This window comes from Pithys albifrons, chromosome 13 (genome assembly GCF_047495875.1).
Source record: "Pithys albifrons albifrons isolate INPA30051 chromosome 13, PitAlb_v1, whole genome shotgun sequence".
In the NCBI taxonomy this organism is placed as follows: Eukaryota; Metazoa; Chordata; class Aves; order Passeriformes; family Thamnophilidae; genus Pithys; species Pithys albifrons.
Window position 1 is genome coordinate 6853818 of NC_092470.1, and position 24714 is coordinate 6878531.

At 40.4% G+C, this 24714-nt stretch overlaps 2 protein-coding genes across 2 annotated transcripts; both read left to right on the forward strand.

Moving 5' to 3' along the window:
- The first annotated feature begins 2219 nt into the window (after nucleotides 1–2219).
- LOC139678019 (threonine--tRNA ligase 1, cytoplasmic-like) lies at nucleotides 2220–17869 on the forward strand. Its single transcript, XM_071568542.1, has 19 exons — nucleotides 2220–2476; nucleotides 3155–3247; nucleotides 4001–4191; nucleotides 4710–4833; nucleotides 5946–6067; nucleotides 6888–7005; nucleotides 7613–7677; nucleotides 8358–8436; nucleotides 9647–9793; nucleotides 11023–11121; nucleotides 11449–11615; nucleotides 12114–12276; nucleotides 13153–13290; nucleotides 13714–13791; nucleotides 13891–13991; nucleotides 15116–15220; nucleotides 16028–16100; nucleotides 16821–16935; nucleotides 17051–17869. Exons 1-19 carry the CDS (start codon nucleotides 2237–2239, stop codon nucleotides 17197–17199), a joined length of 2367 nt encoding a protein of 788 aa, XP_071424643.1. The 5' UTR covers nucleotides 2220–2236; the 3' UTR covers nucleotides 17200–17869.
- Nucleotides 17870–19048: 1179 nt separating this feature from the next.
- Nucleotides 19049–24690, forward strand: TM2D3 (TM2 domain containing 3). The gene is made up of 6 exons (XM_071568332.1): nucleotides 19049–19127; nucleotides 19986–20084; nucleotides 20894–21051; nucleotides 21570–21744; nucleotides 22305–22380; nucleotides 23580–24690. Exons 1-6 carry the CDS (start codon nucleotides 19049–19051, stop codon nucleotides 23743–23745), a joined length of 753 nt encoding a protein of 250 aa, XP_071424433.1. The 3' UTR covers nucleotides 23746–24690.
- Nucleotides 24691–24714: the final 24 nt, after the last annotated feature.

Sequence of the window (24714 nt, forward strand, 5' to 3'; positions counted from 1 at the left end):
AGTGCTGTAGTTTAGGGGCTCATAACTAGAGTCACTTGGACAATTTTTGAGGCATTGGACAGGTGTCTTCTCTCCTATCTTTTGCATGATATGATTCTCTCAGGAACAGAGAAGGTATAAAATGAAGCGAGAAATGGATCTTGTTTCATTTGTGTGAGCTCCAGGCTTAAAACAGTTGCAGAGCAGTTTGTTTTCCAATATTTCTACCAAATACAGCCAACTTTAAAACCTCCTTCTGGCATTTTTGGATCCTTCTGTGCTGCTCCTCCTCTGTCTTTTACATGGGAGCTGTGGTCTCAGAAACACCTGCCTACTGGAGGGGGTTTTATGCATACACATTTGTTTTTCTTAGAAAAGCAATCAGGTCCAATGAAAATGCTTACAAACAGTATGGAAAGCAGGTGCTTTGGTACACTAGTTAATAGATCTTGGGATTTTCTTCTTTTTTTCTTTAACCTGTTTTTAGAAGGACCACTAACCGGAAAATTAAAAGTCAGGGAGAGAATGTTGCTTTTAATTTTTAAGTGTTGTATTGGATTTTGGTATGTCAAGCGATAACACTGAACTGTAATAGGAATAATGAACTTCAGCACTCTGCACTTCACTGTTTTAACGTGTTTCAGTGATTGGAGGTGCAGGAAATGCCAAATCACAAAGCAATTACGTGTCTATAACATTAAGTGCAACATCTTTAAAACCAAGTTGTCAGTCTGGGGTTTTAACTTGTGTGCGAGCCTCACCTAAAATCCACTGCGCAGGCTGGAAGGCACACCCACGTGGGGACAGCCCTTCCCAAACCTTCGTTCGTGAAGCCGAGCCACACACATATGGTCTAAAAGCTTTTCTTGTGTCACAAAAGTGAAAAGAAAACTGTCAAAAGCAGGCCTTCATTCCACATACGGTATTTCAATTTGCAGTTTGATTCTTCCTTGGAATGTCCTCTTGGGTTCCCGTGCCAGAGGAGCTCTGACCCCAGGGCAGGCCCTGCGGGCGCTGCTGTGGCTGCGGGAAGGTCTCCCGGCAGCTGCAATGACCACCCATGTGCTGCCGCCACCTGGCGGTGAGGGCGCGGTACTGCGCGGGTTTGATCATGGAATCATAGAACGGATTGGGTTGGAAAAGACCTCCGAGATCATCAAGTCCAACCCTCGGTCCAACTCCAGTCCCTTTACCAGATCATGGCACTCAGTGCCACGGCCAAGCTCAGATTAAAAACCTCCAGGGGCGGGGAATCCACCACCTCTCTGGGCAGGTCATTCCAATGTCTGAGCACTCTCTCTGTGAAGAATTTTTTTTCTGATCTCCAGCTTAAATTTCCCCTGGCAGAGCTTGAGCCCATCGTGCCCCCTTGTCCTATTGCTGAGTGCCTGGGAGAAGAGACCAACCCGCACCTGGCTAGAACTTCCCTTCAGATAATAATAGACTTGGATAGTTGATGACCCACGGAGGGACATTTTTGGGGTAAAATCGATGTTCTGTGAGTGGGACAGGTAGAGACAATTTTGGGGTAAAGCCTGAGCTAGTCAGGGGATGTTTTGGGGGGTAAAATCTGAGTTAATGTCTAGGGGACAGAATGAATGTTTCCGAGGAAATAGCAGAGGCAAACTGGGAGGGGGAGCAGAGGTGGCTTTTTTGACAGATATGCTGAGGTAATTTAGATGAAACAAAATCACCTTTTTTGCGGGGTGAATCCAGGGGATGCTTTAGAGAGGAAAAAAGAGCCTTTCTGAGGGAAAGTCTGGGAACTCAGAGAAGGAGGCAGCATTTTTGACAGAAAACCTGTGGTTACTTAGAGGGGACAGAGGTGACACGTTTAGCTGAAAACCTGAGTTAAATTAGAGGGGACAAACCCACAGGTTTTTGTATAAAAATGTGAGGTGATGTAGAGGGGAGAGACATTTTCGTGTCTCAAATGCCGATGATGGGCCGTCCAGGGCACTCCACAAGGAGCAAGACGTTTCCATCCTGTCAAGGATTCCTTTTGGGGAAGGAATCTTCATCCACATTCAATTTTGGGACACCGGAAGCAGCGGGCGGAGCAGGGGTCGGACCTGGGCGGGTCCCGGAGGCAGCGGGCGGAGCGGCGGGGCGGGGCTCGGGGGCGGGGCTCGTGAGGGGGCGGGGTTGGGGCGGGGCTCGGGGGCGGGACCAGGCTCGATCTCGGGGCGGGGCTCGGGGGCGGGGCCGGACTCATGAGGGGCGGGGCTCGGAGGCGGGGCTCGGGGGCGGAGTGAACATGGCGGCGGCCGCCGAGGCCGCCCAGCTGCGGGTGTTGCGGCAGGAGCGGGAGCTGCGCTGGCTGGCGGCGGAGGTTGGGCGGCTGAAGGAGCCGCCCTGCCCCGGCAGCGCCAGCCCCGAGCTGCAGCGGCTGCGGGCCGAGAACGAGAAGCTGCGCTATCGCCTGCTGCACCTGCGCCGCAGCCTGGCGGCCGAGCTGGGCCGGGCCGCGCCGGCTGAGCCCCCATGCGGTGCAGAGGTACAGCCCGAGGAGAGCAGGGGGCTCCGGGCAGGCGGAGCCTCTGCGGGGAGGGACAGGACGGGACGGACAGGGGCGCTCACGGGGCCGCCCCAGCCCGCAGGGATCGGCGGTGCGAACCTGCCCCGGGGTCTGCCCGCAGCGCTGAGCTGTGGCCCTGCCTTTGCTCGTGGGTCAGCGAATGGGTTGGGTTGGGGTGGGAAGGACCCTCGGGATCGTCCCGTTCTAACGCTGTGCTATGGGCAGAGGCACCTTCCACTAGACCAGGTTGCTCAGAGCCCCATCCGATTCGGCCTTGAGCACTTCCAGGGATGGGGCATCCACAGCTTCTCTGGGCAGTCTTTGCCAGGTGCGACACCACCGAAAGCTGTCCCTGCTTAGTATACTGGTGTGATCTGCCACGGGCTGGCCGGGGAGATTTTGGTGGTGGTTGTAGTAGTAACATTGAGGAAACTGGTGAGAAGACTCTACTTGGTAAGCAGATGTGCTGTGCCTGCAGAACTTCAAAAAGATGCAGTTTAAATGTGTCATGAGAAGCCTTTGTGTTAAGGACATGACTTATTTCCCTGTGATTGCCTTTTTAGCCCAGTATTTTACTGTTCTGGTTTGTTTCAATGATTGCTGGAAAAAGTCTTAAAGGCTTAATAGGGATTTATTTTGTATTATCGCTGTTTTCAGAAAGTCTCCAGTGCAAGTCCAGATGATGCAGTGAATCAAAATAAAGAGGAAAAGAAGAAAGAAAATAAAGCTGTGAACCAACATCAGAATGATGTAAGTGATCATTTCATACTACATAATAATAGGAGAAGGATTGTTGTTTAAGCAGGTCCAGAAAGGGTGCTCAGCTCTAAAATACTTTGCTCTGTTTTGAAATACCAGCTTTTAGGTAAAAGGTTTGCTATAGCATAGAGGAAAAAAAACCCCATTATTTAGGAGCTTCATCTTGTATTAGTAGAGTTCCTTATATGTTCTTTACTTTTCATGTAAGAAAAGGATTGGGTTATTGGGGAATAAAGGTCATAATTCTGTGATGCCTAAAGAGAGTGAAGGTTCACAAGCAGTTAAACTGTGATAGCTGAAAGGATGTAGCTGTAGTACAATAGAACTTAATAACTCACCTCATGCTAAACTAGGGTAACCTTCACCTGCACTGTCTTACTTGAATCTGATGCTGTGAATGGACTGGTAGAAGTGAGGGCTTGTTGGAGTGATCCAAATGTCAGTAGGACATCTGCCATGCAAATTCTGGGGCAGGAAGGTAGGCTGCTTTCTGAGGTCAAACTCACAAAACCATTAAGGCCCAAATTGATGAAAGTGCTTGGAAAATTGGAAAAACACTATAAAGTAGTCAGAAAGTTGATGTGTATAATTATTTACAAATGCTTTACTGCTCTTTAGTTTGAATTCTAGTACAGTGAAATCTGGTCCAAGTTGGGACCTCTGGGGATGCACCAACACTGAGAATCCTTTTATTCCCTTTCTCTCACAGATAAATATGTGTATAATCTAATTTATTTATTACAGCTACAGTGCGTGCCAAGCTTCATAGAAGACAGACTGAAGCTTTATGAAGCACTGAAAAAGGAACATGATGCTTTGCTAGCTTACAGAGCAGCCAACCAGAGCAAATCTATCAAAATTACTCTGCCGGATGGAAAGATGACTGAAGGAGAATCTTGGAAAACCACACCATATCAATTAGCTGTAGGAATTAGGTAACCTGCAGATTCAGTGATAAAACTGTTCCCATTATTTGTCTCTTACCTTGTTGTGTAAAATACATGTCATGCTCAGTTAAATCGATTTTTTTGGAAAGCATTGAAACTTCAGCCAAATGCAGAATAGTTTACTGGTTGAAATTATTGTTCTGAGTGATGCTTGAGGTTCTGTGCTGGGATCATAATGTTTGCTTCCAGTTAAAAAGTAAATCAGTGAGACTGCTACGAATTAATAGAGACATCTGAAGTTTTATGAGTTACCAGACACAGTAGAACCTGCTATAAGAAGCAATGTTTCCTCCAGATCCCTAGCACTGAAAACTGTTGAATGAAACTTCTCAAGATCTTAAAATTTTTTACCTTAAAAGTGTTTAAGACCATCACAGAAACATCAAATTAAAGGCCTTCAGGTGCTACGAGATGTGGGTGTGGTCTCACAGGGTTTAGAAACCTAAGGTCTTTACAAATCTGAACCTAAATATTCAGGTCTCTTGTCATCTTTTCTGTTTTTTTAGTCAAGTATTGGCTTCCAATGCAGTCATAGCAAAAGTGAATAGTGAACTGTGGGACCTGGATCGTCCACTGGAGGGAGACTGTACTCTGGAGCTGCTGAGCTTTGATAATGAAGAGGCAAAAGCTGTGAGTAAACACTCAGGTTTCTGCTTGATTAGAGGAACTAATGACATAAAACCGATTGCAGCATTAGGCTTTTAAAATCTGGAAATAAAAAAACCCACAAAACTATTCAAGTATTGTATTTCTCATGAATGAGCAAAGAAGATGAGATACCAAGTGCCTATAATCTGAGATTGAATAAAATCTTAGTGTTCTTTTCATCCTTCTCTTTTACATAAATAGATTATTTCTCAAGTGAGGTCATACAGAACATCTTGATTTGTATGCTCACTTGAAATAGTTTCATATCTTCTGTGACATGTTTTGTGGTTTGACTCAGTGCGTTTGATGATCAGACAGTGAAAGCAAAGTAAGGCTGTCTTGCTGCTTTCTGAAAATTGTCCAATATTAGATTTGAGTCATAAACAAAATCTGCACCTCCTTGTACTGGCACTGTTTTTTAGAACCTTAAGTAGTCATATCTTAATCACTTAAACTATGAATATACTTAGCAACATGCCCAGAGTTTTTTGGGATTCAGTCTGAAGCCTATGTTTATGCACTAGAATTAGACTTCAGTTTGAATTATTCATGTGATTAAGCTTGTTTAAGGCATTTTATGTAAAGGCTTTATCTTGCAGCAGTGGCTCTGAATTAGTCCAAATTAATAGGAACTTAGAACATAAGACTGGTATTGATCTACTGGTCTGTTGACTCCCCTCAGCTGATATTTCAGGTAATGTACTTTACGGACCTATTAATAAATGTACTGAATGTGAACAGTGGAAACTTAATTGGCTACATTGTTTTAGATCTGATTAGTGTTGGACTGACTGGAAAGTACCTTATAAATTAACAAGATACAGTAAATACTAATTTGGTGGAATAGCACACAGGTCCAATCATCATCTTTCAGACTGAGGTATGATGGGCCTGTAGTGCTACATTTGCCATTATATCAATCATTTAAAGTACTTCAAAATGAGAACAGAAAATTCCTTTACTTCTCAAAATTTCAACAACATTGGTTCCAGTCTATTTCTCATCTGAAGTTATACTTAATGGTTTGGGGTTTTTTCTTATTAGTTACATAATGCCATTGACCCCACAGCTTGCTCACCTGACTTTATTTGCAGGTTTATTGGCACTCAAGTGCTCACATTCTTGGAGAGGCCATGGAAGGATATTTTGGGGGCTGCTTATGCTACGGACCACCAATTGAAAATGGATTTTATTATGACATGTATATTGAAGACAGGTAAAATTTCACTGTCTTAGAACTTCTTTACTTTCTGTTGAAGCTCAGTACTAGAGTTATTTTGTTCTGTCAAGTTTCTGCATTTTAGAAGTAAAATTATGTCTCTAATGTGATTTGAAGCCATCAGATTAGTCTTCTGTGTAGACACACAAATTAAGTGTGTGTGTATATTTAAATTCAGGAGCTGTGTTCAGACACCTGCTCTGTAAGACTTGCAGCTGTTCAGTGTTCTGTGGAAAAAATGTAGAGTGTTTGGGTAAAACTTTGTGAACTTCTGGGGAGACAAAGGAGATGGTTTCCTTGAAGAATCATGGGAGTTTGGCTTCCATATGCCATAGTCACTTGTAGAGAGGGCAGATATGCACATAACTTGTATAGGTGTTTACTACTTCTCTAATCCTTGTGCACAGCTTTACAATTCTGTTTTTTTTCCTTTTTATCGTTCTGTAGTCAGGGAGAATACTGAATCTGCATCAGCTGATAAACAGGCTCCTGCAGCTGGATTGAGCCTTTTTTCCCCTCCTTTTTTTTTTTTATCTTAAATCATATGTATACTTCGACCTATAGGTCTTCCAGACATTTAATTGTCCCAAAGAATGTTCTAGGAATGATTGCAGGAGGATTTTGGGGTGGTGTTATTTGTGTTTCTGACTTTAGTGTCTGAAAGTCCAGCTAATTGGAAGAAACTGAGAAAATACTGTGCCAAATCACAACCAACACATTTTATGGTTTCAAATTAGGCCACTAGAAAGTGGTTATTTATAAAAAATGGAAGTATCAAAATAAATTTTATTTCTTTTGCCTGTGTCTTTTTATTTAGAGGAGTATCTAGTACTGAATTCCCACTACTAGAGAACCGCTGTAAAAATATCATAAAAGAGAAACAGGCTTTTGAAAGGCTGGAAGTGAAAAAGGAGACACTGTTAGACATGTTTAAGGTAAAGCTTTTGAGTAGCTGTCGTTCTGGTACAGTGATCTTTTAAAATGCACCTTTTATCAAATTCTGCATGTGACTGAATCATCAGAATTGTACCTGTCCAGTGAAACAAAACAAAAAAGTTACTATCCTTTTCCCACTCTTTTTCCTCTGAGGTGTTCAGAATGTTTTCAGGCACTGATAAAAACAATTATGTATTACACAAAAACACCTCAGGCTCAGTGAGATGACAAAAAAGTACACAAAAGGCACTCCTTCCTCCTGCCTCACTTGCACAGACAGGTCAAAAAAGACTTTTGCTTTAGTCTCCCATTTTATACATTGAATATTGCCAGTCTCACTGTACTCTGTAGTTGCCTTTCACAGGTGCTATGAGGTGTTCAGGTGGTAATCAACATCCTGAACACACCCTCAGAGGATTAAGAACTTTTTGTCTCTCCTCTTTTTTACAACTCTTCTAAAAGGATGTTGAACTGTTGAATGCAAGCTTTTTTCCTAGTTGGGAGTGTCTATTACTGATGTACTTGAATTATTAATATATAATTTTAAAAGTGAATTTTGTTACCCATTTTATTGATGTTTCTGACTTTACATGTTTCCACTCACAGTATAACAAGTTTAAGTGTCGTATCCTTAATGAGAAGGTGAAGACACCAACTACCACAATATACAGGTAAAGAAAAATACTTCTGAGGTATCGTGGACTACTTTTATAGTTAAATTATTTACATTGAGAGGAAAACAAATTGGGGTTTTGGGTTTGTTTTTTTTTTATTCTAACATCCAAATTCTTGTGTGATTGGGACTTAAGTTTGCAATTGATATTGCTACTTATGTAAAATGAGGGGTTTTTTTTCTCTGCTGGAACAGAGTAGGTCTCAATTTGTGGACAAATGACAAATCCAGTTTTTACTCATTCCATCTGGTTTTAGTAAACTGATGGAAACAAGTTACCACTCCTGACACTGGATTGCTGCATAGTGGGTAACACTAAATTAGCTCATTGTGGGGTGAAGAACTCATTTCAATCAGTTGGAAAATGGTAAAACCATTTTTCTGTTTGATGTGCATAGTTTGAAATTTCCTGGTCAACTTTAACAAAGTTCACGTATGGAACTGTATGAATTGGTGAAGTTGTTATGATGCTCTTGATAATGGATTGACTGTGCTGAGCTTTCCTGAGCAAATATTGTGCCTCAGGTGGAAGGCACAATTACATTTCAGGGGCACTGAACTTCCTGCATGTTGCATATTTGTTTTTACTACCACGTTGGAATGTGGCAAGCCATTCGTGACAGCATAGAAAAATATTGGAGTGTTTGGAAATGAATGCTTTTTATTTCTGCCACATAGGTGTGGTCCTCTGATTGACCTCTGCAGGGGTCCACATGTGAGACACACTGGAAAAATTAAGGCCCTTAAAATAATTAAGGTAAGTTTAACTGTGTAGTGAAATAAACTGTGGTACATTTTATTTATTTATATATTGATTTATCCTGAGCTGATTATGATAGGATTCTTTGTATTGTTTTCTTTGTTTACCCTGAAAATAGTGCTTTGTTTCTTTGCCAGCTCCCACTGTACAAGTAGAACTGCAGACTTTAATGATTTATTTACTGATTCTTGACTTCAGAATAGTACAACAGTGAAAGTTAACAGCATCTTTTTTCATCAGAGTATTAGTATAGTAACATGCATGTTTATACCAATGAAGAGCACTGCAAAAACACTCTAGCTGGCAGTGACTAGGTTAGCTGTGGAACCAGTTGTAGCATGCCCAGTAGGGAAGTGCTGTGCCTAAGCCCATGTGGCAGTGCTGTTCAGTATCTCCAGCCAGCACTGCACCTCATGGGACAAGTGTCCTGGTTAGAGTCTCTACTTGCTGTCACATCTGTGTGTGGTGGGGTGGGGGCGGATGTGCACACTCTGTTCTGCAGCAAATGAACATCCAAGTATTTATTGGGTCAGAAAATACTATTTTGACCTTGTCAGGTGGTACCTTTTGCATACAGGAGGTAAAGTGGACCTTGGCAGATCTGCAAGTGCTGCTGTTGAAAGATGGCATTGGTTACAGGAAAGGCAGAGACACTTTGCAGAGTCCTCAGGTTTTGTGGTGTAGTTCAAGTTACTCACAGGTGCTAACTCTGGTAACCGTTTTAGCCTGAGCTTATTGGAAAATCCATCATAATTGCTTTTGCAGGCTTCCTGACTGAAGTGTGTGGAACTCTGAATTCCAGTGATTACGTGTTAGATTGTCAAAACATCTCAGAATTAACTGTGAGAGTTAGGTTTGTTGTGTCTTTCATGTTTCCCTACTGCATTATGTTTTGAATGTAAACAAGTGCTGCTTTTTTAGCTGCTATAACATAAAATAATAAAACATGCCATGATGTGAGTTGAAACAAGGTACCTAAGTAGAATAAAAGTACTGCTTGACCAGTCACTTGTGTTTGTCTTCTGTATTACTGTGCTTGACTACCAGGCACTGCAAGTATATTTGTGTTATAAACAAATGCTGAAAGATTGCATATAAATCTTTTCCCAAGGAAAAAAATGTAATAATGTTTGGATGTGTTAATGTTTATCTCTCCTTTCCCTGATATTATGTAATACTATCTTAAAGTTTTGGTTTTGTGTATCAGAATTCCTCTACATATTGGGAAGGAAAATCTGACATGGAAACTCTTCAGAGAATATACGGAATATCATTTCCTGATAACAAAATGATGAAGGAATGGGAAAAAATTCAGGAAGAAGCCAGAAACAGGGATCATAGGAAAATTGGAAAGGTAGACTAGTCTATTGTCTTATTTCTCTTTTATGTGTCTGAAATAGAATTCATTCTTTTCTCTTGTTTTTTAGTTTTGGCCTGTTTTGGGGTTTTATTCTTTTTGGCAGTTCGAATGGGAGCGAGTTCTACCTAAACCACTATATTTTTCATAGAAGAGAATCTGTTTGAAAACTGTATAAATAACATTGTTTGATCATTCTTTATTATAGGTGTAAAGTTTACACCTTTGCTATAGTTTTGTAGAGAGGGTGGAGTTACAGGGAATGTATTTGGGAAAAGAAGCTTTGTGGATATGTAAAGGCACAATGAGCCTTTACAGCAGGGAGACATTTATTTGAAAAACTGTTCTGTAAGTGAAGGTCAGCATTGTTGGACAGGAGGATGAAGGCATTAACTTCTTGTTGCTTATGGCAGACGTGAAAGAAGAGACTGTGGAGGGCCTTCACAAGCAGAGGTGAACAACTGAGGGTAACTCAGAAGAGGGAGAGAATGAGAAATCTAGAGAAAACAATGACAAAAAGAAGTAGAAAAATGGTCTTTATGGAAGTGATCATGCTTCTTTCTATTAACTTATTAAGACTTGAATATTTCTATAGCATTTGTTTATTTCTATGCCTCTTCATAAACAAATTAGCTGGTATCAATCAACCAGAGAGATTTTTCACCCAGAGGGTGGTTGGGCACTGCCTGACAGAACTCAGGAAGCATTTGAGCAATACTCTCAGGCACAGGGTGTGACTCTTGGGGAGGCTCCTGTGCAGGGCCAGGAGTTGGGCTCAGTGATTTCTGTGAGTCCCTTCCAGTTCAGCATATCATGTGAATTTATCTACTGTTTATGTATCTAATATCTATAATAGTGAAGAGGGTAGAGTTCTCTAAAAGTGTATCAGAGCCACATTGCTGAGTTTCTCTTCTATGAGACAAAATTCTGATAAAGAGTGAGTGGCTCACCAGCTTCAACCATTGACCCTCATGTGTGATGGATATATGATTAATTGCTTTGGTTACTAAGGGTAAGTTTAGACAAGACTTCAGGATTTTGGGGAAGTATGTTTTTCCTTAATCAAAGAATCAAATTACCTGGTGTTACTGACAACTTGTAGACTTACGTAGGTCATTCTTGTTTCTGTAACATTTCATCTTTGTGAACAGTGTGTCAGTGTGTGAATTCTGTTCTGCAGTTCTATCTGAATTGTTGGTAGAGCATTCTGGTTTTAATTTACCTAGGAGCAAGAACTCTTCTTCTTTCATGATTTGAGTCCTGGAAGCTGCTTTTTCCTCCCCAGAGGTGCCTTTCTTTATAACACACTCATGGATTTCATACGAGTGAGTATATACTGCAGTAACTCCTAACAAGTTTAATATCAGTTGTCAGTCTTAAATGGTGGGCTGTTCATAGCACTGAACTATTCACAGAAAGAGAAGTATCTATGTATGTAAATATTTACCAGACTTTCACTATGATGGTACAGATGTAACATTTTGGAAAATAGTGCAGAATGAAGCTGTGCTTTTCCAGTTTTGCAAAACTTGCATGTGCAGTAGTCCTTTAGTCTCTCTGTAAATTGCCATTATAATAACACAGCTTAAAAGAATCAAGCTTTGGCTTGTCAAAAGCTCTGGCACCTTTTCAATGTTGAATTTGTTCTGTAGGAGGAGTATCACAGGCGTAATTTTACTGAAGTCGTATCTCCAAACATCTTCAACAGTAAACTCTGGGAAGCTTCAGGACACTGGCAGCACTACAGTGAAAATATGTTCTCTTTTGAGGTCGAGAAGGAAACTTTTGCCCTTAAACCCATGAATTGTCCAGGACACTGGTTTGTACTCTCAACTAAAAAACTTCTTATTTTACTTAATTTATCCTTTGTGGGGCTGGGGAGAAATAAAGGGAGTATTAATGCATGTTATCATGTATGTTTGCAATAGACTGCTGAGCTACTAGTGTGTCCAGGGAGGTTCTCACTGTCCCAGAAGTAAATCTAAGTGAGCTAGGTTTGTGCATGCTAATACTAGTCTCTGCCACTAGTAAATACAAATTGGTTTGGATAGAGCTAGGCATCAGATATGCTGTACCAAGAAGGTACTGATGAACCAGTCTTAATTTACTCTTGCAGTGTGTTTATTTTCTAGGTGGTCTTTAGCAGTACATTCTAAGTGATGCACTTTATGTTTGCCTGTCTCTTAGGATGCAGACAACCTGAATGAATAAATGCTTAAAAATGTGACTACTGTCTGTATTGATCTTGGTTTATTTTTGTGTTATCTTAATCTTCTGTAAGAAGGGTAAAAGGAAGGCTCTTTCATGTTCCTTCTAGCTTGATGTTTGCCCATCGTCCCCGATCCTGGAGGGAATTGCCTCTTAGACTTGCAGATTTTGGAGTTCTTCACCGAAATGAGCTCTCTGGGACTTTAAGTGGCTTGACTCGTGTAAGGCGCTTCCAACAGGACGATGCTCACATCTTTTGCACGATGGAACAGGTAAAAAACTTAAGAACAGCTCCAAAAAACAAGCACCTCCTACATCCCCACCAGTCAAGCAAACTAAAAAGAACCCCTTCCTCTCTCAATGCAAACTAACAGTAAACAAAAAAATCCCAAAGTATTTCAACTCTAGCTTCTTCCACTGTGTTGCTGCTTTTGATGGAGGTTTTGGTAGGTTTAGGCACTTCCTTCTTAGTTACCTGATATTCCATATTCCTTAATCTCTGCAATATTGCTGAAGTCAAATAGCCTGTTGGACTTGGCTTCTTTTTTGCAAGTTTCTCAAATACTGATGCCATACTCGGTGTTATTTAAATTTTTTTTTCTTTGAAGTTACAAAATCCTTATATCAAAACAGAGAACAGTGTTATTTGAGGGATATTACTGATTGGGAATTATGTAACAAGATTTTCTGTACAGAAATTTTCCATTTAGAAAGATGAATTAGGCAACTAAGTCCCAAAAAGTAAGATTTTTTGCATCTTCCATCTCCCCCTGCAAAGAAAAAAGCTGTTGACAATGCTTTGTTTTCTGTAATAATACTGAACAAATACTTCATTTTGTCAGTAATGCCACAGATTTTAGTGGAGTTACCTGTATAAATTGATGTACTCTTGTCCATTCTGATGGATGCTATTTGGCTCCAGAAGCCCAGGCTTAACAAAAATACTATTTTTCATGCCATGTTTTGAAGCCACACCACCTCTGTTCTCTCTTCAGCCATTATCTAGATTTGGGCCTATAGGGTGTGGATTTTAATTTTTTTCTCCTTTATTTAATGGACTCTTATATTCAGGTTATGAGGAATTCAGTAGTTTCAATTACATTTTTATGTAAGTAAATTTTAACAAATACATCTCATTTATGTTTCAGATTGAAGAAGAAATTGAGGGCTGTCTTGATTTCTTGAAGGCAGTATATGCTGTCTTTGGTTTTACCTTTCAACTGCATCTTTCTACAAGGCCAGAAAATTATCTCGGAGAGTTGGAGATCTGGGATCATGCAGAAAAGGTAAATCATTTAAAGGCAAACAAACGAATCAACCCTTTAATATTTGTATTTGCAGAGGTAGTCATTTAATTGAGCTTCTTCTTGTTGAATGATGGAATGGCTTGCATCAGATGCTAAATATTGTCCTTAGCGGAAAAACTTGTTGAAAAACATCACATGAAATTTGAAGTTTCTATATAAAAATGAGACCTTCCAGATTCTTACTTAGCCCCATATCTTGAACTGGTTAGATTTCTATTTTTTTTCTGATTAATCACAATATTTGTACAAGGAACTATTATTCCAAGGTTACTTATCATAAATTAACAAAAGCTTGAGCAATAGAGGTTGTAGTGCCTCGTGACTCCCTTTGAATTTCAAAGGCAAATGCTCTGATTTCCAGTAATGAACCCTTTTTAATTACTCTCTCATTTTTATTATTAGCAACTTCAAACCAGCTTGAATAACTTTGGAGAGCAATGGCATTTGAATCCAGGAGATGGAGCATTTTATGGTCCTAAGGTGAGTGATTCAGCATTTTCATATAACTTTGGGATGGACAAGAATGCAGACATACTGCAGGCAAAGTATATTTAGTAACTGTGTTATTTTGCTTCACAGATTGATATTAAAATCAAAGATGCCATTGGTAGGTACCATCAGTGTGCCACCATCCAACTTGACTTCCAGCTACCCATTCGATTTAATCTTACTTATGTTGGGTGAGTGGTTAAGCTGAATAGCTTCCTCTTTAAAATGAAATAGTAAATAAAAACAATCATAAATGCTTTCATTATCTGTACTTGCCATTATATATTAATGCTGTGTTGTTCATTTAACAAATGATTAGCCTGGTAAGGAGAGGAAACATCCCTGGTGAGTAGAGGATTGAGTCTCAAACTTGAAGATACTTCCTCAATGTAATAATAGCTCACTTCAGTTGAAATGCTGCTGATTGCAGAAAAATCTCATCATCTGTCTTGTCTGCCAGTTCTGAAGACAACCGATCATATAGAATGCTAAAAACACCTCAGTTGAGTCAGTTTTCACTTTCAGCCTAGTCATGGTGTCTCCTTGGAAGACAGCATACAAATTCAAACATGCCTTAAGGACCTGCTATGTTTGCACTAAGTAGTTCTTTGTTTATATTGGGTTAAACTAGTTAACTTTGAACATAAAGCAAATGCAAACAGTTTTTGGTGAAAACCTCACTTTGGCTTCCATCTAGAAAGAGAGATGTTAATCCACTGAGCAGATTAATCTTAGTATCATGTTGACTTGAATGCACATTTTCTGCTATGTCTATTTTTGCATGTTATCAAGATTTTGATGGGGAAAGTAGAATTTTTGTCACCTATTGGGCCTGCTCACATTCTACAGTAGATGCCATGGCTTTTTGGTAGGTGATAATATTGTTGCAAACAACAGCTGCCTTCTTATCACAGGATTGCAATTTAAACAAAGTAATGAACAGCAAGGGCAGGTAAGATCCTGTGCAACAAAATAAAAAAAGCAAGTCATAGTGGAAAAAGAGAACAAGGAAGAACATAAAATATTAAAATGCACAGGAATGGTGCTGAGTCAGCTGAGAGTCTTTAAGAGTTTGTGTTTATGCCACTAGCTATAACCATGACTATTTTAAGTTACTGTCATTATTCAGTATTCCTTTGAAAGCCTAGGTGACTTTTAAGTACATTTTTAATAAAGAGTAGATTTTGTGTAAGTATAACTAACTCAATTTTGTCTTTCTTTTAAAAGTAGAATCGGAAATATTAGTAGGATTACATGTGTGTGAGCTAAGACAATCTCATTTTTAAAAAAAAACTTTTACTTGCTTTTTTTTCAGTAAGGATGGCGATGATAAGAAGAGACCGGTGATTATTCACAGAGCTATTTTGGGATCTGTGGAGAGAATGATAGCTATTCTAGCAGAAAATTATGGAGGAAAATGGTATGTGGCACAAATGGTCTTCTGAGAAGTGTTAACAATGTAGAAAGTGCAGATCCTTCCTCGTGTCCCATTTATTGTAATGCAAAAATAATATCCCTAGAATGTTCTCAAAATTAATAGGTAAGATTACAAGAAAATAAGTCTAATTTTCTGTGGTCTGAGTTGTATATCCTTTTAATTAGTTTGTTATTAGAAATTCGAATTCGTGAAACTGCAGAAAAAAAAGCAAGGTAAGGAGAAATAAGAATTGTGATTGAATGTGTAAGTCCTGCATTATTTCTGTTCCTTTTTACTTAAAAATCATGCTTTTGTACTGGGAAGATGTCAGATATATGTAAAGAAATTATTGTGTGTATGCAGACATGAATTAGTCCTAAGCTATGAAATATTTTTGTCCTTCTAAGATGGATTGTTTTATCTTGAATAAGTTCTGAAGGCGTTTCTTTGTGAATGTGTTTAAAGTATTAATGAAGAAGTAATTCTTAGTTTAAGCCACTTACCTGTCTGATTGTCCAACTTTGACTCCAAAGTTATAAATAAAAATTAAAATTACATGAAAAAATTCTGTTTAAAAATGTGAAGTCAGCTAGGAAGAGAACAGAAGATCCAAGTTCTGCATTTGTCATTTTACTGACATCAATCTGTTTGCTATTTTATGTGAAAAGATGTCGATAAGATACCATCCAACATAGCTAACATAAATATTTCTATAAAGTAAAGAAATTATTATTATTGTGGAACATGGCTATGGTTATGAATGTCAATGTCATGTGCACATTTATCCCATGTGTCCCTTGTGCTTTCCAGGCCACTCTGGTTGTCCCCACGGCAGGTCATGGTGGTGCCTGTGGGACCGACATTGGAAGAGTATGCCCAGCAGGTGAGGGCAGGGCCTGCCTCTCATTGACAGCAGACCCTTTTAAGAGATCCTAAGTACTTGTCATAGAACAGAGAATTAATGTTTTAATAATTTGAGAGACATACTGGGGGGGGAGAGGTAAACTTTTTAATATAAAACTTTCAGTCTAAACTTGAATAAGCCTGAGTAAGGGATATGTAACTGTAAGTGTTTTGGGTTCTGTTATTACCGATGTACGTAATTATTAAAGGAAAAAACATTCTGGATGACAAATCTGATATAACTGATGCTTCATTAAAGTTTTATCAGCTTAAAGTAGGGGCAGAGCCAATTTCTTCCACTTCCCACCATTTATATTCTTGACTACATCACTTTTGACTGTGGTTGGTTTTACCCCTCTCCCCTGCTTTTCCTTTAATGCAAGAATAAGTTGTTTGTTCCTTCTGCTTTTTCTACTTTCTCAGACTGAGGACACATTTTTGGCCTTGAGCAGTGTTGCTGCCTGAGGACAGGATATTTGATATGGATGTTACCTTGCTTTGTCTTCCAGCTGCTGAGCCCTTAAGTGTGTGTCCAGATTTCTTCAGATAACTTCATTGAATTCCTTGCAGTGATTCTCAAGAGCAAAATTATGCACATACATGCTCTAACTGATGGGAGAGATCAGTAATTATAGTGTGTACAAATATATGTTTTAGAATATATAGTAATATTGAGAGGGTTTTGATTTGCTTTTTCTAGGTTTGCAACCAATTTTTTGAAGCAGGATTTATGTCAGATGTGGATTTAGATCAAAGTTGCACATTAAACAAGAAAATTAGAAATGCACAGCTGGCTCAGTATAACTTCATTTTAGGTAGGTATTTTTAGCATCTTACATTTCTGAATATCACTTAAGTTTTAATATTGAACATAGAGGTGTCTACATTTTGTAATGTAGATAGTTTCATATTTTGTGCTATGTCTTGCAGTGGTTGGAGAAAAGGAGAAAGCAAACAACGCTGTCAACGTGCGAACAAGAGACAACAAAGTTCATGGAGAGATTTCAGTATGTTCTGCTATTGAAAAACTCAAGAAACTTAAGAGTTCACATGTTCCAAATGCAGAAGAAGAATTCTGACATTGCTATTAGTAAAAAAAAAAAAAGTGAAAATTTTTTTGTGCACAGCAGTGATGCTCATCTGAGAGAATTTTCAGTTAATGGACACACAAAATATATCCGTGTAGCGATGTTGGTGCTCCAGGAAAAGCATGAGAGGACAGATGCACCTATCAACTCCTTCAGCAGTCACATGGGTTTCCAATCTGCCTGAGTTGCAGAAGTCCTGCACCTCTGATAAGATGTGTTGGGTTTGCTGTGGAGGTAAATCAGGGCTGCACAATGACCTGCCAGGGAACAGGAGGCAGTGGCTGCTGCTGGGAATGCTGAGCTCCCTCGGTCCCTGGGCAGGTGCGTAACTGTATTATGGAATCCAGAGCTTGGCACTTGGTCAGTGCCTGAGGAACAGTTTGGTTTAGGTTTTTTTGAGCTCCAGATTGGAACAAAAAACTTTTGTGGGGGGAATAGCTTGGTTGTTTCAGGATCTCTATACAGAGACTACAAATACCTGGCTGTCTTTGGAAGTCTCAGTGAAACAAGGCACTGATGGAGTTGGTGTCGTAAGTGGTTGCTGTAAAGGTGGTTGCCAAGAATGCAGTTGAATTACCATACCTATGTGTGAAGTGTTTTATCTTATCCTAAGTTTGCTGTTGATTTGGCTTTTTTCTAGAACAAAAAAAACCTTGAAAAACCTTTCTGTGTGTAATTTATTGTTGCATTTCCTGGGGATGCTGAGAAGCCTGAAAAAGAGCAGAAGACAATTCTAATTTTAAAACAGCATGTTGGAATTTAAATTGGCCTTCTTCCTGTTTTGTTTATGCTTATAAATGATTTTTAAAGTTGCTGTTGCAGGTAATTGAATCAGATTTTTTGAGAGATTAATTTTTACCATGATTTTTTTCACTTTTATAGGCTGGTTTTTAGTTGACTGGTTTAGATGGTGCTAAATGTGTTGTGCAATTATCTGAGCTACACAGCTGTAGTTGTGATTTAAATATCATAGCTATGGCACAGAAAATACTATTTAGTGCATAAATGTTACACAGATACAAAGGTTGTGTTTTACTTTTGCCTGACACTTGTACAAACTTGAGTTCAAAAGGCTTATGTGTAGTTTTGTGTTCATTTGGGTTTTGTGTATGTTTTCATCCCTGCTTTTAAAAGAAAAGGAAAAAAAAGGAAGAAGTGCTGAAAAAGCTTTGTGTTGCAGTTCACAGACTCAACATCGGGTGTGGAGCATGATTTTTATTTCTATAATTTATGTATAAAATTATTTGTACAGACTAGAGCCTATATTATGCATGTGTGCTGTACTCAGACTGCAGAATTCATTTCTGGGGTTTTCTTTACAGTGAATTTGTAGATATTGCAAGTATCAGGCAGACTTTTTTAGCACACATGTATCCACAGTCTTGCCGGTTCAGTTTTTATATGACCCCCAGCAATGAGAGAGGTCAGGGCTGGAGGGGATTTGTGGGGATCGTCCAGCCCAGGCAGGGTCAGAGAATCTCCCCACAGGGAAACGCCCCCTCTCTCCCTGGGTAGCTGTTCCAGTGCTCTGCCACCCTGAACATAAAGTTCTTCACCTTTACGTGGAACTCTTTGTGTTTTAGTTTCCGGCCGTTGCTCCCCGTCCCGTCACTGGGCTCCGCTCAAAAGAGCCTGGCACCACGCTCTTGGCAGCCGCCTTGGAGATATTTATATGCGTGGATGAGACCAAACACAAACTCATAAAAACAATGTAAAGTTTCCTCCAGGGGAGAAACACGCAGAGAGACGGGCGGAGGGCGGGCGGGCCGGCGAACCCCGCCGGCCGCGGGAAGGGCCCGCTGCTGTTTGGCCGCCGCCCCGCCCCGCAGGCGGAGCCAAGATGGCGGCGCGGCGGGTGCTGCGGGCGCTGTGCGGGGCCGCGCTGCTCCTGGCCCGGCTCTGCGTCCTCTCCGGCCGGGGTGAGCGGGGCGGCCGCGGTGGGACGCGGGTGCGGGGGAGCCCTTTCGGGCTTCGGGCGTGGGGGCTGCCGTGTGGAGCGGCTGCAGGCGCGGCCAGGGCTGAGCCCGCCCCGGCGGGTCCGGCTGTGGAGGGGACCGCGACGGCGGTGCGGGGAGGATGCGGTGCCGCTACCCTGCCTGCGGGGGAGGATCCAGGCGCTTCGGGCTTGGCGGCGTTTCCCTGTGCTGGGGCTGAGGTGCTCGGTGTTAGGGCGAAGCACGGGCCAGGCCCCGCTCCCCGGCTGCTTTTATTACACAGCACCTTTTCTGCTGCGCCCTGTCGGGAACGTGTGTGACCCAAAACGCACCTGGCGAGGGACCGGCACCGGCAGGGTGGGTGGCTGGGTGGGTGTGACAAACCTTCCTTCCCGTGGGAGGCTCGGGGTGACACTTTGCAGCCCTGGCAGCGCGGGGGTCTCGCACAGACAGCGCAGCTGATGCACAAACACGGCCGGGGCTGCCGGCCCGGCCTTCTGCTCCAGCTGCCACAGCGTTACCTGCGTTCCTGCATTAAATGGTACTGCTCAGTACCAAACGCTGTGTAAAATCTGCTTTCTTAGCAGTGCTTTTAATTGTCCTGAGTCAACAAATAAGGCTGAGTGGAAATAAATGTAGTTCTTTTTCTAGAAGGGACGATGCTAATGGTCATTTTAATGTTTAATGCAAACAATCCCACTATGAAGAGAACGTGAAAACAGATTTTTCTAGTCTCATTACACATTCCACTTCTATTTTCATGTCAGGATGCTGAAATCAAACTGTTTCTGAAGGTTAATTTTATTCTAGAAATATCACTTTTTCTGTGGTTTTTTCTTCTAGCGGGATCTTTGATGACAACAAAGCTTTCACAGCCACAGTCTACACTGGCAAAAAGCCTAACTTCAACAAGTACAGATGCTCCCTATTTTAAAGCAGCGGGTATGGTATTAAGTTTTTTCTTTTGTTTGTTGTCTGGGGGCTCTTCTCAGTGTCTTGAGTCTAAAAGTTCTTGAATTACATCTTAGAAACCTGTATATGCTTTCACAGTGGTGTGATGGAGGCATTGTAATACAACACATTGTGAATTACTCTTCAGTGATCATAGCAATTAATATGGATTATCTCATTAGACAGCTAGTCCATGTAAGAAGTAGCAAATGGCCAGTTAAACTGCCATTGTGGTTGATGTGATTTATACCTTGTCAGGATGATGGAAGTTCTTGAAAGACTTCAGTATGTTGTAAGAACTTGCTCCTGTTCCCTATCCACCACAGCTACAGCTTTGTAGCTCACCAAGGGTGTCTCAGAACTGCCAGCAAAAACAGCATTTCTGTCGAAGAAGTGATTCTGTGCACATACAAACAGCAAATGACTGAGTGAGCTGTAACCTTAATTAGAGCTGAAGTAAAAGTAGGTTACCCGTGTCACCCTCCTGCTGTTCCTAAAGTGATTACTTCTGAGAAATGCTGGCTGAGGCAGCACTAATCCCCTTGAGCTCTGTTCTGGTGCTGTGCTGAAGTGTTGCCGTACTGTCCTCTGTGGAGCTTCAGTGTGGGAGCCCTTGGTGAGTGTCCTGCTGCTCCGTGGGTCTCACCTGTCTGGGGACGCTGCTCAGTGTGTAGTGAGGAAAGCCCTTTATACTGTGTCAGTGCCTCTGTTTATGTACGTACATCTAAAAAAGTGTATATATCTTTTCAGACTTCGGCTCTTTTAATTCGGTTTCTTACTGCACTTATTGCCCCTTTCAGAAAGCACAGAAATTCCATCTTACGTGATTAAATGTCCCAGCAACGGGCTTTGCAGTAGACTGCCACCAGACTGCATGACATGTAACACAAACTACTCCTGTATATATGGGAAGCCAGCCACTTTTGATTGCAAAGTCAAGCCACATGTTCACTGTGTTGTAAGTAACTGGTTACTTTTAACCCTAAATTTAAGTAATTATAGTGTGGCATCTTGTCTTAAAATCCATAATACTGATTTCCAAGTTCTGACATAGGTAGGTTTGCAGATCTGTGGTATATTTGATCACCACTCTAGGCTGTTGCTGAAAAAGCAGGTCTGCCCTTCCCTCGTTTGCCTTTCTTGTGTTGAATCTTTTCCTTCCCTGGCCATACCATTGAGTTAAACCAGTCCAACCATTTTGAGAGTGGGGAGGCTCAATATCTATCAAAACTACAAACTGACCTTACAGGTGAGACGGAATGAGTCCTCCTCTTGGCACTGACCATAGATTGGAGGCATCAGGAATGTTAAACTTGACTTTAATAACTCTGTCAATTTTCTAATGTTGATTTTTCTGATATACTTGACTACATAAGAGGTAACAAACAGAGTGATTTTGCCCCAGAAATGTACTTTGATATCGCATGCTGATTTTGTTTTTAATACTATTTAAGTGATAATGCTGTACTTCTACAGGATGAGAATAACCATGAGCAGGAGAACTTTACAATTAACATGACGTGCCAGTTTTGCTGGCAGCTTGACACAAGTGATTATGTCTGTACCAACTCCACAAACTGCATGACAGTTTCTTGTCCACGACAACGATACAATGCCACTTGTACAGTCCGGGATCACATTCATTGCCTAGGTAAGGTGATGGCCTAAGCAGCTTTTTTTGTAAAGAATTTCTGAAGATCTTTTGTAATGGGTGAGAACAATGTTTGTTTATATCCATTGCAGTAACAGCCTGCACCTTGATTAATCTATTGGTTTTTTTATAGTTAGATTTTCATTTTCAAACATAATACTGACATTCAACAGCAAATATTGTCTCATTATACAGTTGTGTACTGTCACACAAGAGAAAATAGTTCTTTTTATTTTTGTCAACTTGTATGAGTTAAACTTATTTGGACACCACTAACAGAAACTATATTGAATATCTCAGCATTAAAAAAATTTATGCTGGTTCCACCCAGCTACTTTAATGTCTTCCCCCTGTTTATTCAGTGACTTTTCTGATGAAGGGACCAAGATTGATGGAACGGGGAACTGTATGAAGTTTGTCTTGGCAGTTGTTTTCTCAGTTAGTGTCAACCCTTTTAGACTCCTGTTGGAGAAATACAGTGTCTTCTTGCTTGTAATTTTCTTACTTGTTATATGGGCTTTGTTTATTACATTAAGGTTTTAATGTTTTCTAATGTTTAGGTAACCGTGTCTTTCCTAAGATGCTCTATTGCAACTGGACTGGAGGTTATAAGTGGTCTACTGCCTTGGCACTGAGGTACACAAGAACTATTAGATAATGTCAAGCTAAAATAGATTAGCTGTCTATAAAATCTTCAATTTGTGTGCTTTTCTGCTTGTTATTTTTTAACAGTGTACTGAATAACCAATATTTCAGATAGTCTGGCTTGGAATGTGAGGCCATATCATGCCTGAGGGTTTCACATGCAGCAATACTGGCTGTCTTCAACAAACAGAGCTGAACAACTACCCTATTTCTGCATCAAATATACTTCCTTCAGAGTAAATGCCAATGATTCTTAAGCTTCACATAGTGATCCATTTTCTGAGTAGAGAGGACATGTTAACTTTTATTTTATATGGTGATATCAGCAAATTTTTAGTTTTTTCCTACCATTTTTGTCTAGGTTTTTAAGCAATTAGGGCTGGAAATTGCCCAAATTACTGCTTGGCATTTGAAGTGAATGCAGCTGTTTCTGAATTTGATAGATGTCACTGAGCTGGCTGTAGTTTGTATACATTTGTTATGGCTTCCCTCCCAGTTGTTACAGCTAAAAATGCCTGAAGACCACATTTCTTGCATTTCCAATTATTAGGGAAGAGACAAGGGAGGCAGTATTGAAACAAACAATAGAAGTTATTTTTGGAATAAGTCATTAGAGCACCACAATAGCAATTTGAAAGTAACAGAAGTTCTTTCAGTGGTGAGACCTCTTTCACTAAATGTTAACATTTCTGAAGTGACTAATACGATAAATTAGGTAGGGACACTGTTCCTGGAGCCAAAGATACAGTAAGTCTGTGATTAAGGAAGTGATCTAACATGCTTCCCTTTGAGCAAGAGTTGTTTTTTTGCCACCAGCTGGAGAAACTTACTGTTGCCTGACTCCTGTGTGGGGCTGAATGTAGCATTTGGCAATTTTATATATCTTGTTGTGGGTTTTTAGCTTTTGCTAGTTAGAAGAGTCAAGACACATTTAAAAATTTAAGATCAGTTTTGGGTTTCTTGCTTGTCATGAATGAAAACCTGAAGTCTTTGGATAGTCTTAATTAGTTAAGAAATAGTATTATGAAGAGCTTTTCTTCTAAAGAACTGTTCTTTTTCTACAAAAAATGTGTGGTTTCTTGAATGATGTAGAGCAAAACAATCATAGGCTTGTAGGTATGTCAGTGTGTATGGATGCCTAAGCTGAGCTCTAAAAATAATGATAACTAATCATCTCTTTATTCTTTTAGCATCACCCTGGGCGGATTTGGTGCTGATCGTTTCTATTTGGGCCAGTGGCGAGAAGGTCTGGGAAAACTCTTCAGCTTTGGAGGACTTGGAATATGGACACTAATTGATGTGCTGCTCATAGGTGTTGGTTATGTGGGACCTGCAGATGGTTCTCTTTATATTTAAATGTGGGTGCAGTGTGTTTCAGAGAGGAGTCATTGGCTGGACAGGGCTCTAAATGAAAAAAGAACGTGGAGATTTGAGCCTTTAAGGTCGAATGAAGAACAACTTTGTTCTATGTACATACATTTTAATGTACAGTATCTGTACTTGGTTTGCCTTTAAGTAAGGTGAAATAAAAGAGTGGATCCCTGAGTAAGTTGAAATTAATTTCATTTCTTCTATGGACATGTTATTTTTTTATAGAAAAAGTTGAACAGCTAACCAAATTCTGCACTGTGCTTGAACTTGGATGATCTGTCAGGCCTCAAAAGGGATGCAAACTAACTTGCATATTGAATTGTTTACTTCATATTTCTGTGCTTGAATTCAGTTTTAAAGCTAACTTTTGTAAATATGTTAGTAAATTTTTTTTGTATTTGTGGGAGGATAATTTATTTGCCTGAGTTACGCTGGTATTATGTAGGTCACCACATTTATGATATTAATAATGTTCATCTCTTGTTTTAGGACATAGCAAAAGCTAACATGTGCTTCAGGACCTGACTTAAAATTGGGGGGCCTTTAGAATTAGACTGCAGTAGCACTAAAAGCTAAATATGAAATAATAGGTTTGGGGGTTTTTTATTGTTCCAGAATGGCTTTGCTTTGGTTGGGTTTGACCTGCATATCGGTGAAAAGTTACAATTCTTAATCTTGTGCTAGCAAGTTTGCCAAATTGCTTTTATAAAGAGCTGATACTATAATCGATAAATTTATCCTCTTACGACTTTGAGACATGATAATGTAGCAGAGTAGTGCCATTTACAGGAGAGTAACTGTGTAGCAGCGGTGAGTACACGGCTCTGTGTGCCCGCCCCTCGCACGCCGCTGGGGCTGCCGCCGCTGTAGCATTGCGGTGCAGTCGGGCTGCAAATCCTATCGCTTGAATAAACTGCGACTTGAAGCTTTTATGACGTGAAATAATAACTGTTT

Bases quoted from the DNA above. Each gene is read 5' to 3' on its own strand.
- LOC139678019 (XM_071568542.1), top strand. From the start codon at position 2,237: ATGGCGGCGGCCGCCGAGGCCGCCCAGCTGCGGGTGTTGCGGCAGGAG. The intron at 4,192-4,709 runs GTAACCTGCAGA...CTGTTTTTTTAG, and splicing joins CAATTAGCTGTAGGAATTAG to TCAAGTATTGGCTTCCAATG. The intron at 9,794-11,022 runs GTAGACTAGTCT...TAATTTACCTAG, and splicing joins ATCATAGGAAAATTGGAAAG to GAGCAAGAACTCTTCTTCTT.
- TM2D3 (XM_071568332.1), top strand. From the start codon at position 19,049: ATGGCGGCGCGGCGGGTGCTGCGGGCGCTGTGCGGGGCCGCGCTGCTC. The intron at 21,745-22,304 runs GTAAGGTGATGG...TCTAATGTTTAG, and splicing joins GGATCACATTCATTGCCTAG to GTAACCGTGTCTTTCCTAAG. The intron at 22,381-23,579 runs GTACACAAGAAC...TTATTCTTTTAG, and splicing joins TCTACTGCCTTGGCACTGAG to CATCACCCTGGGCGGATTTG.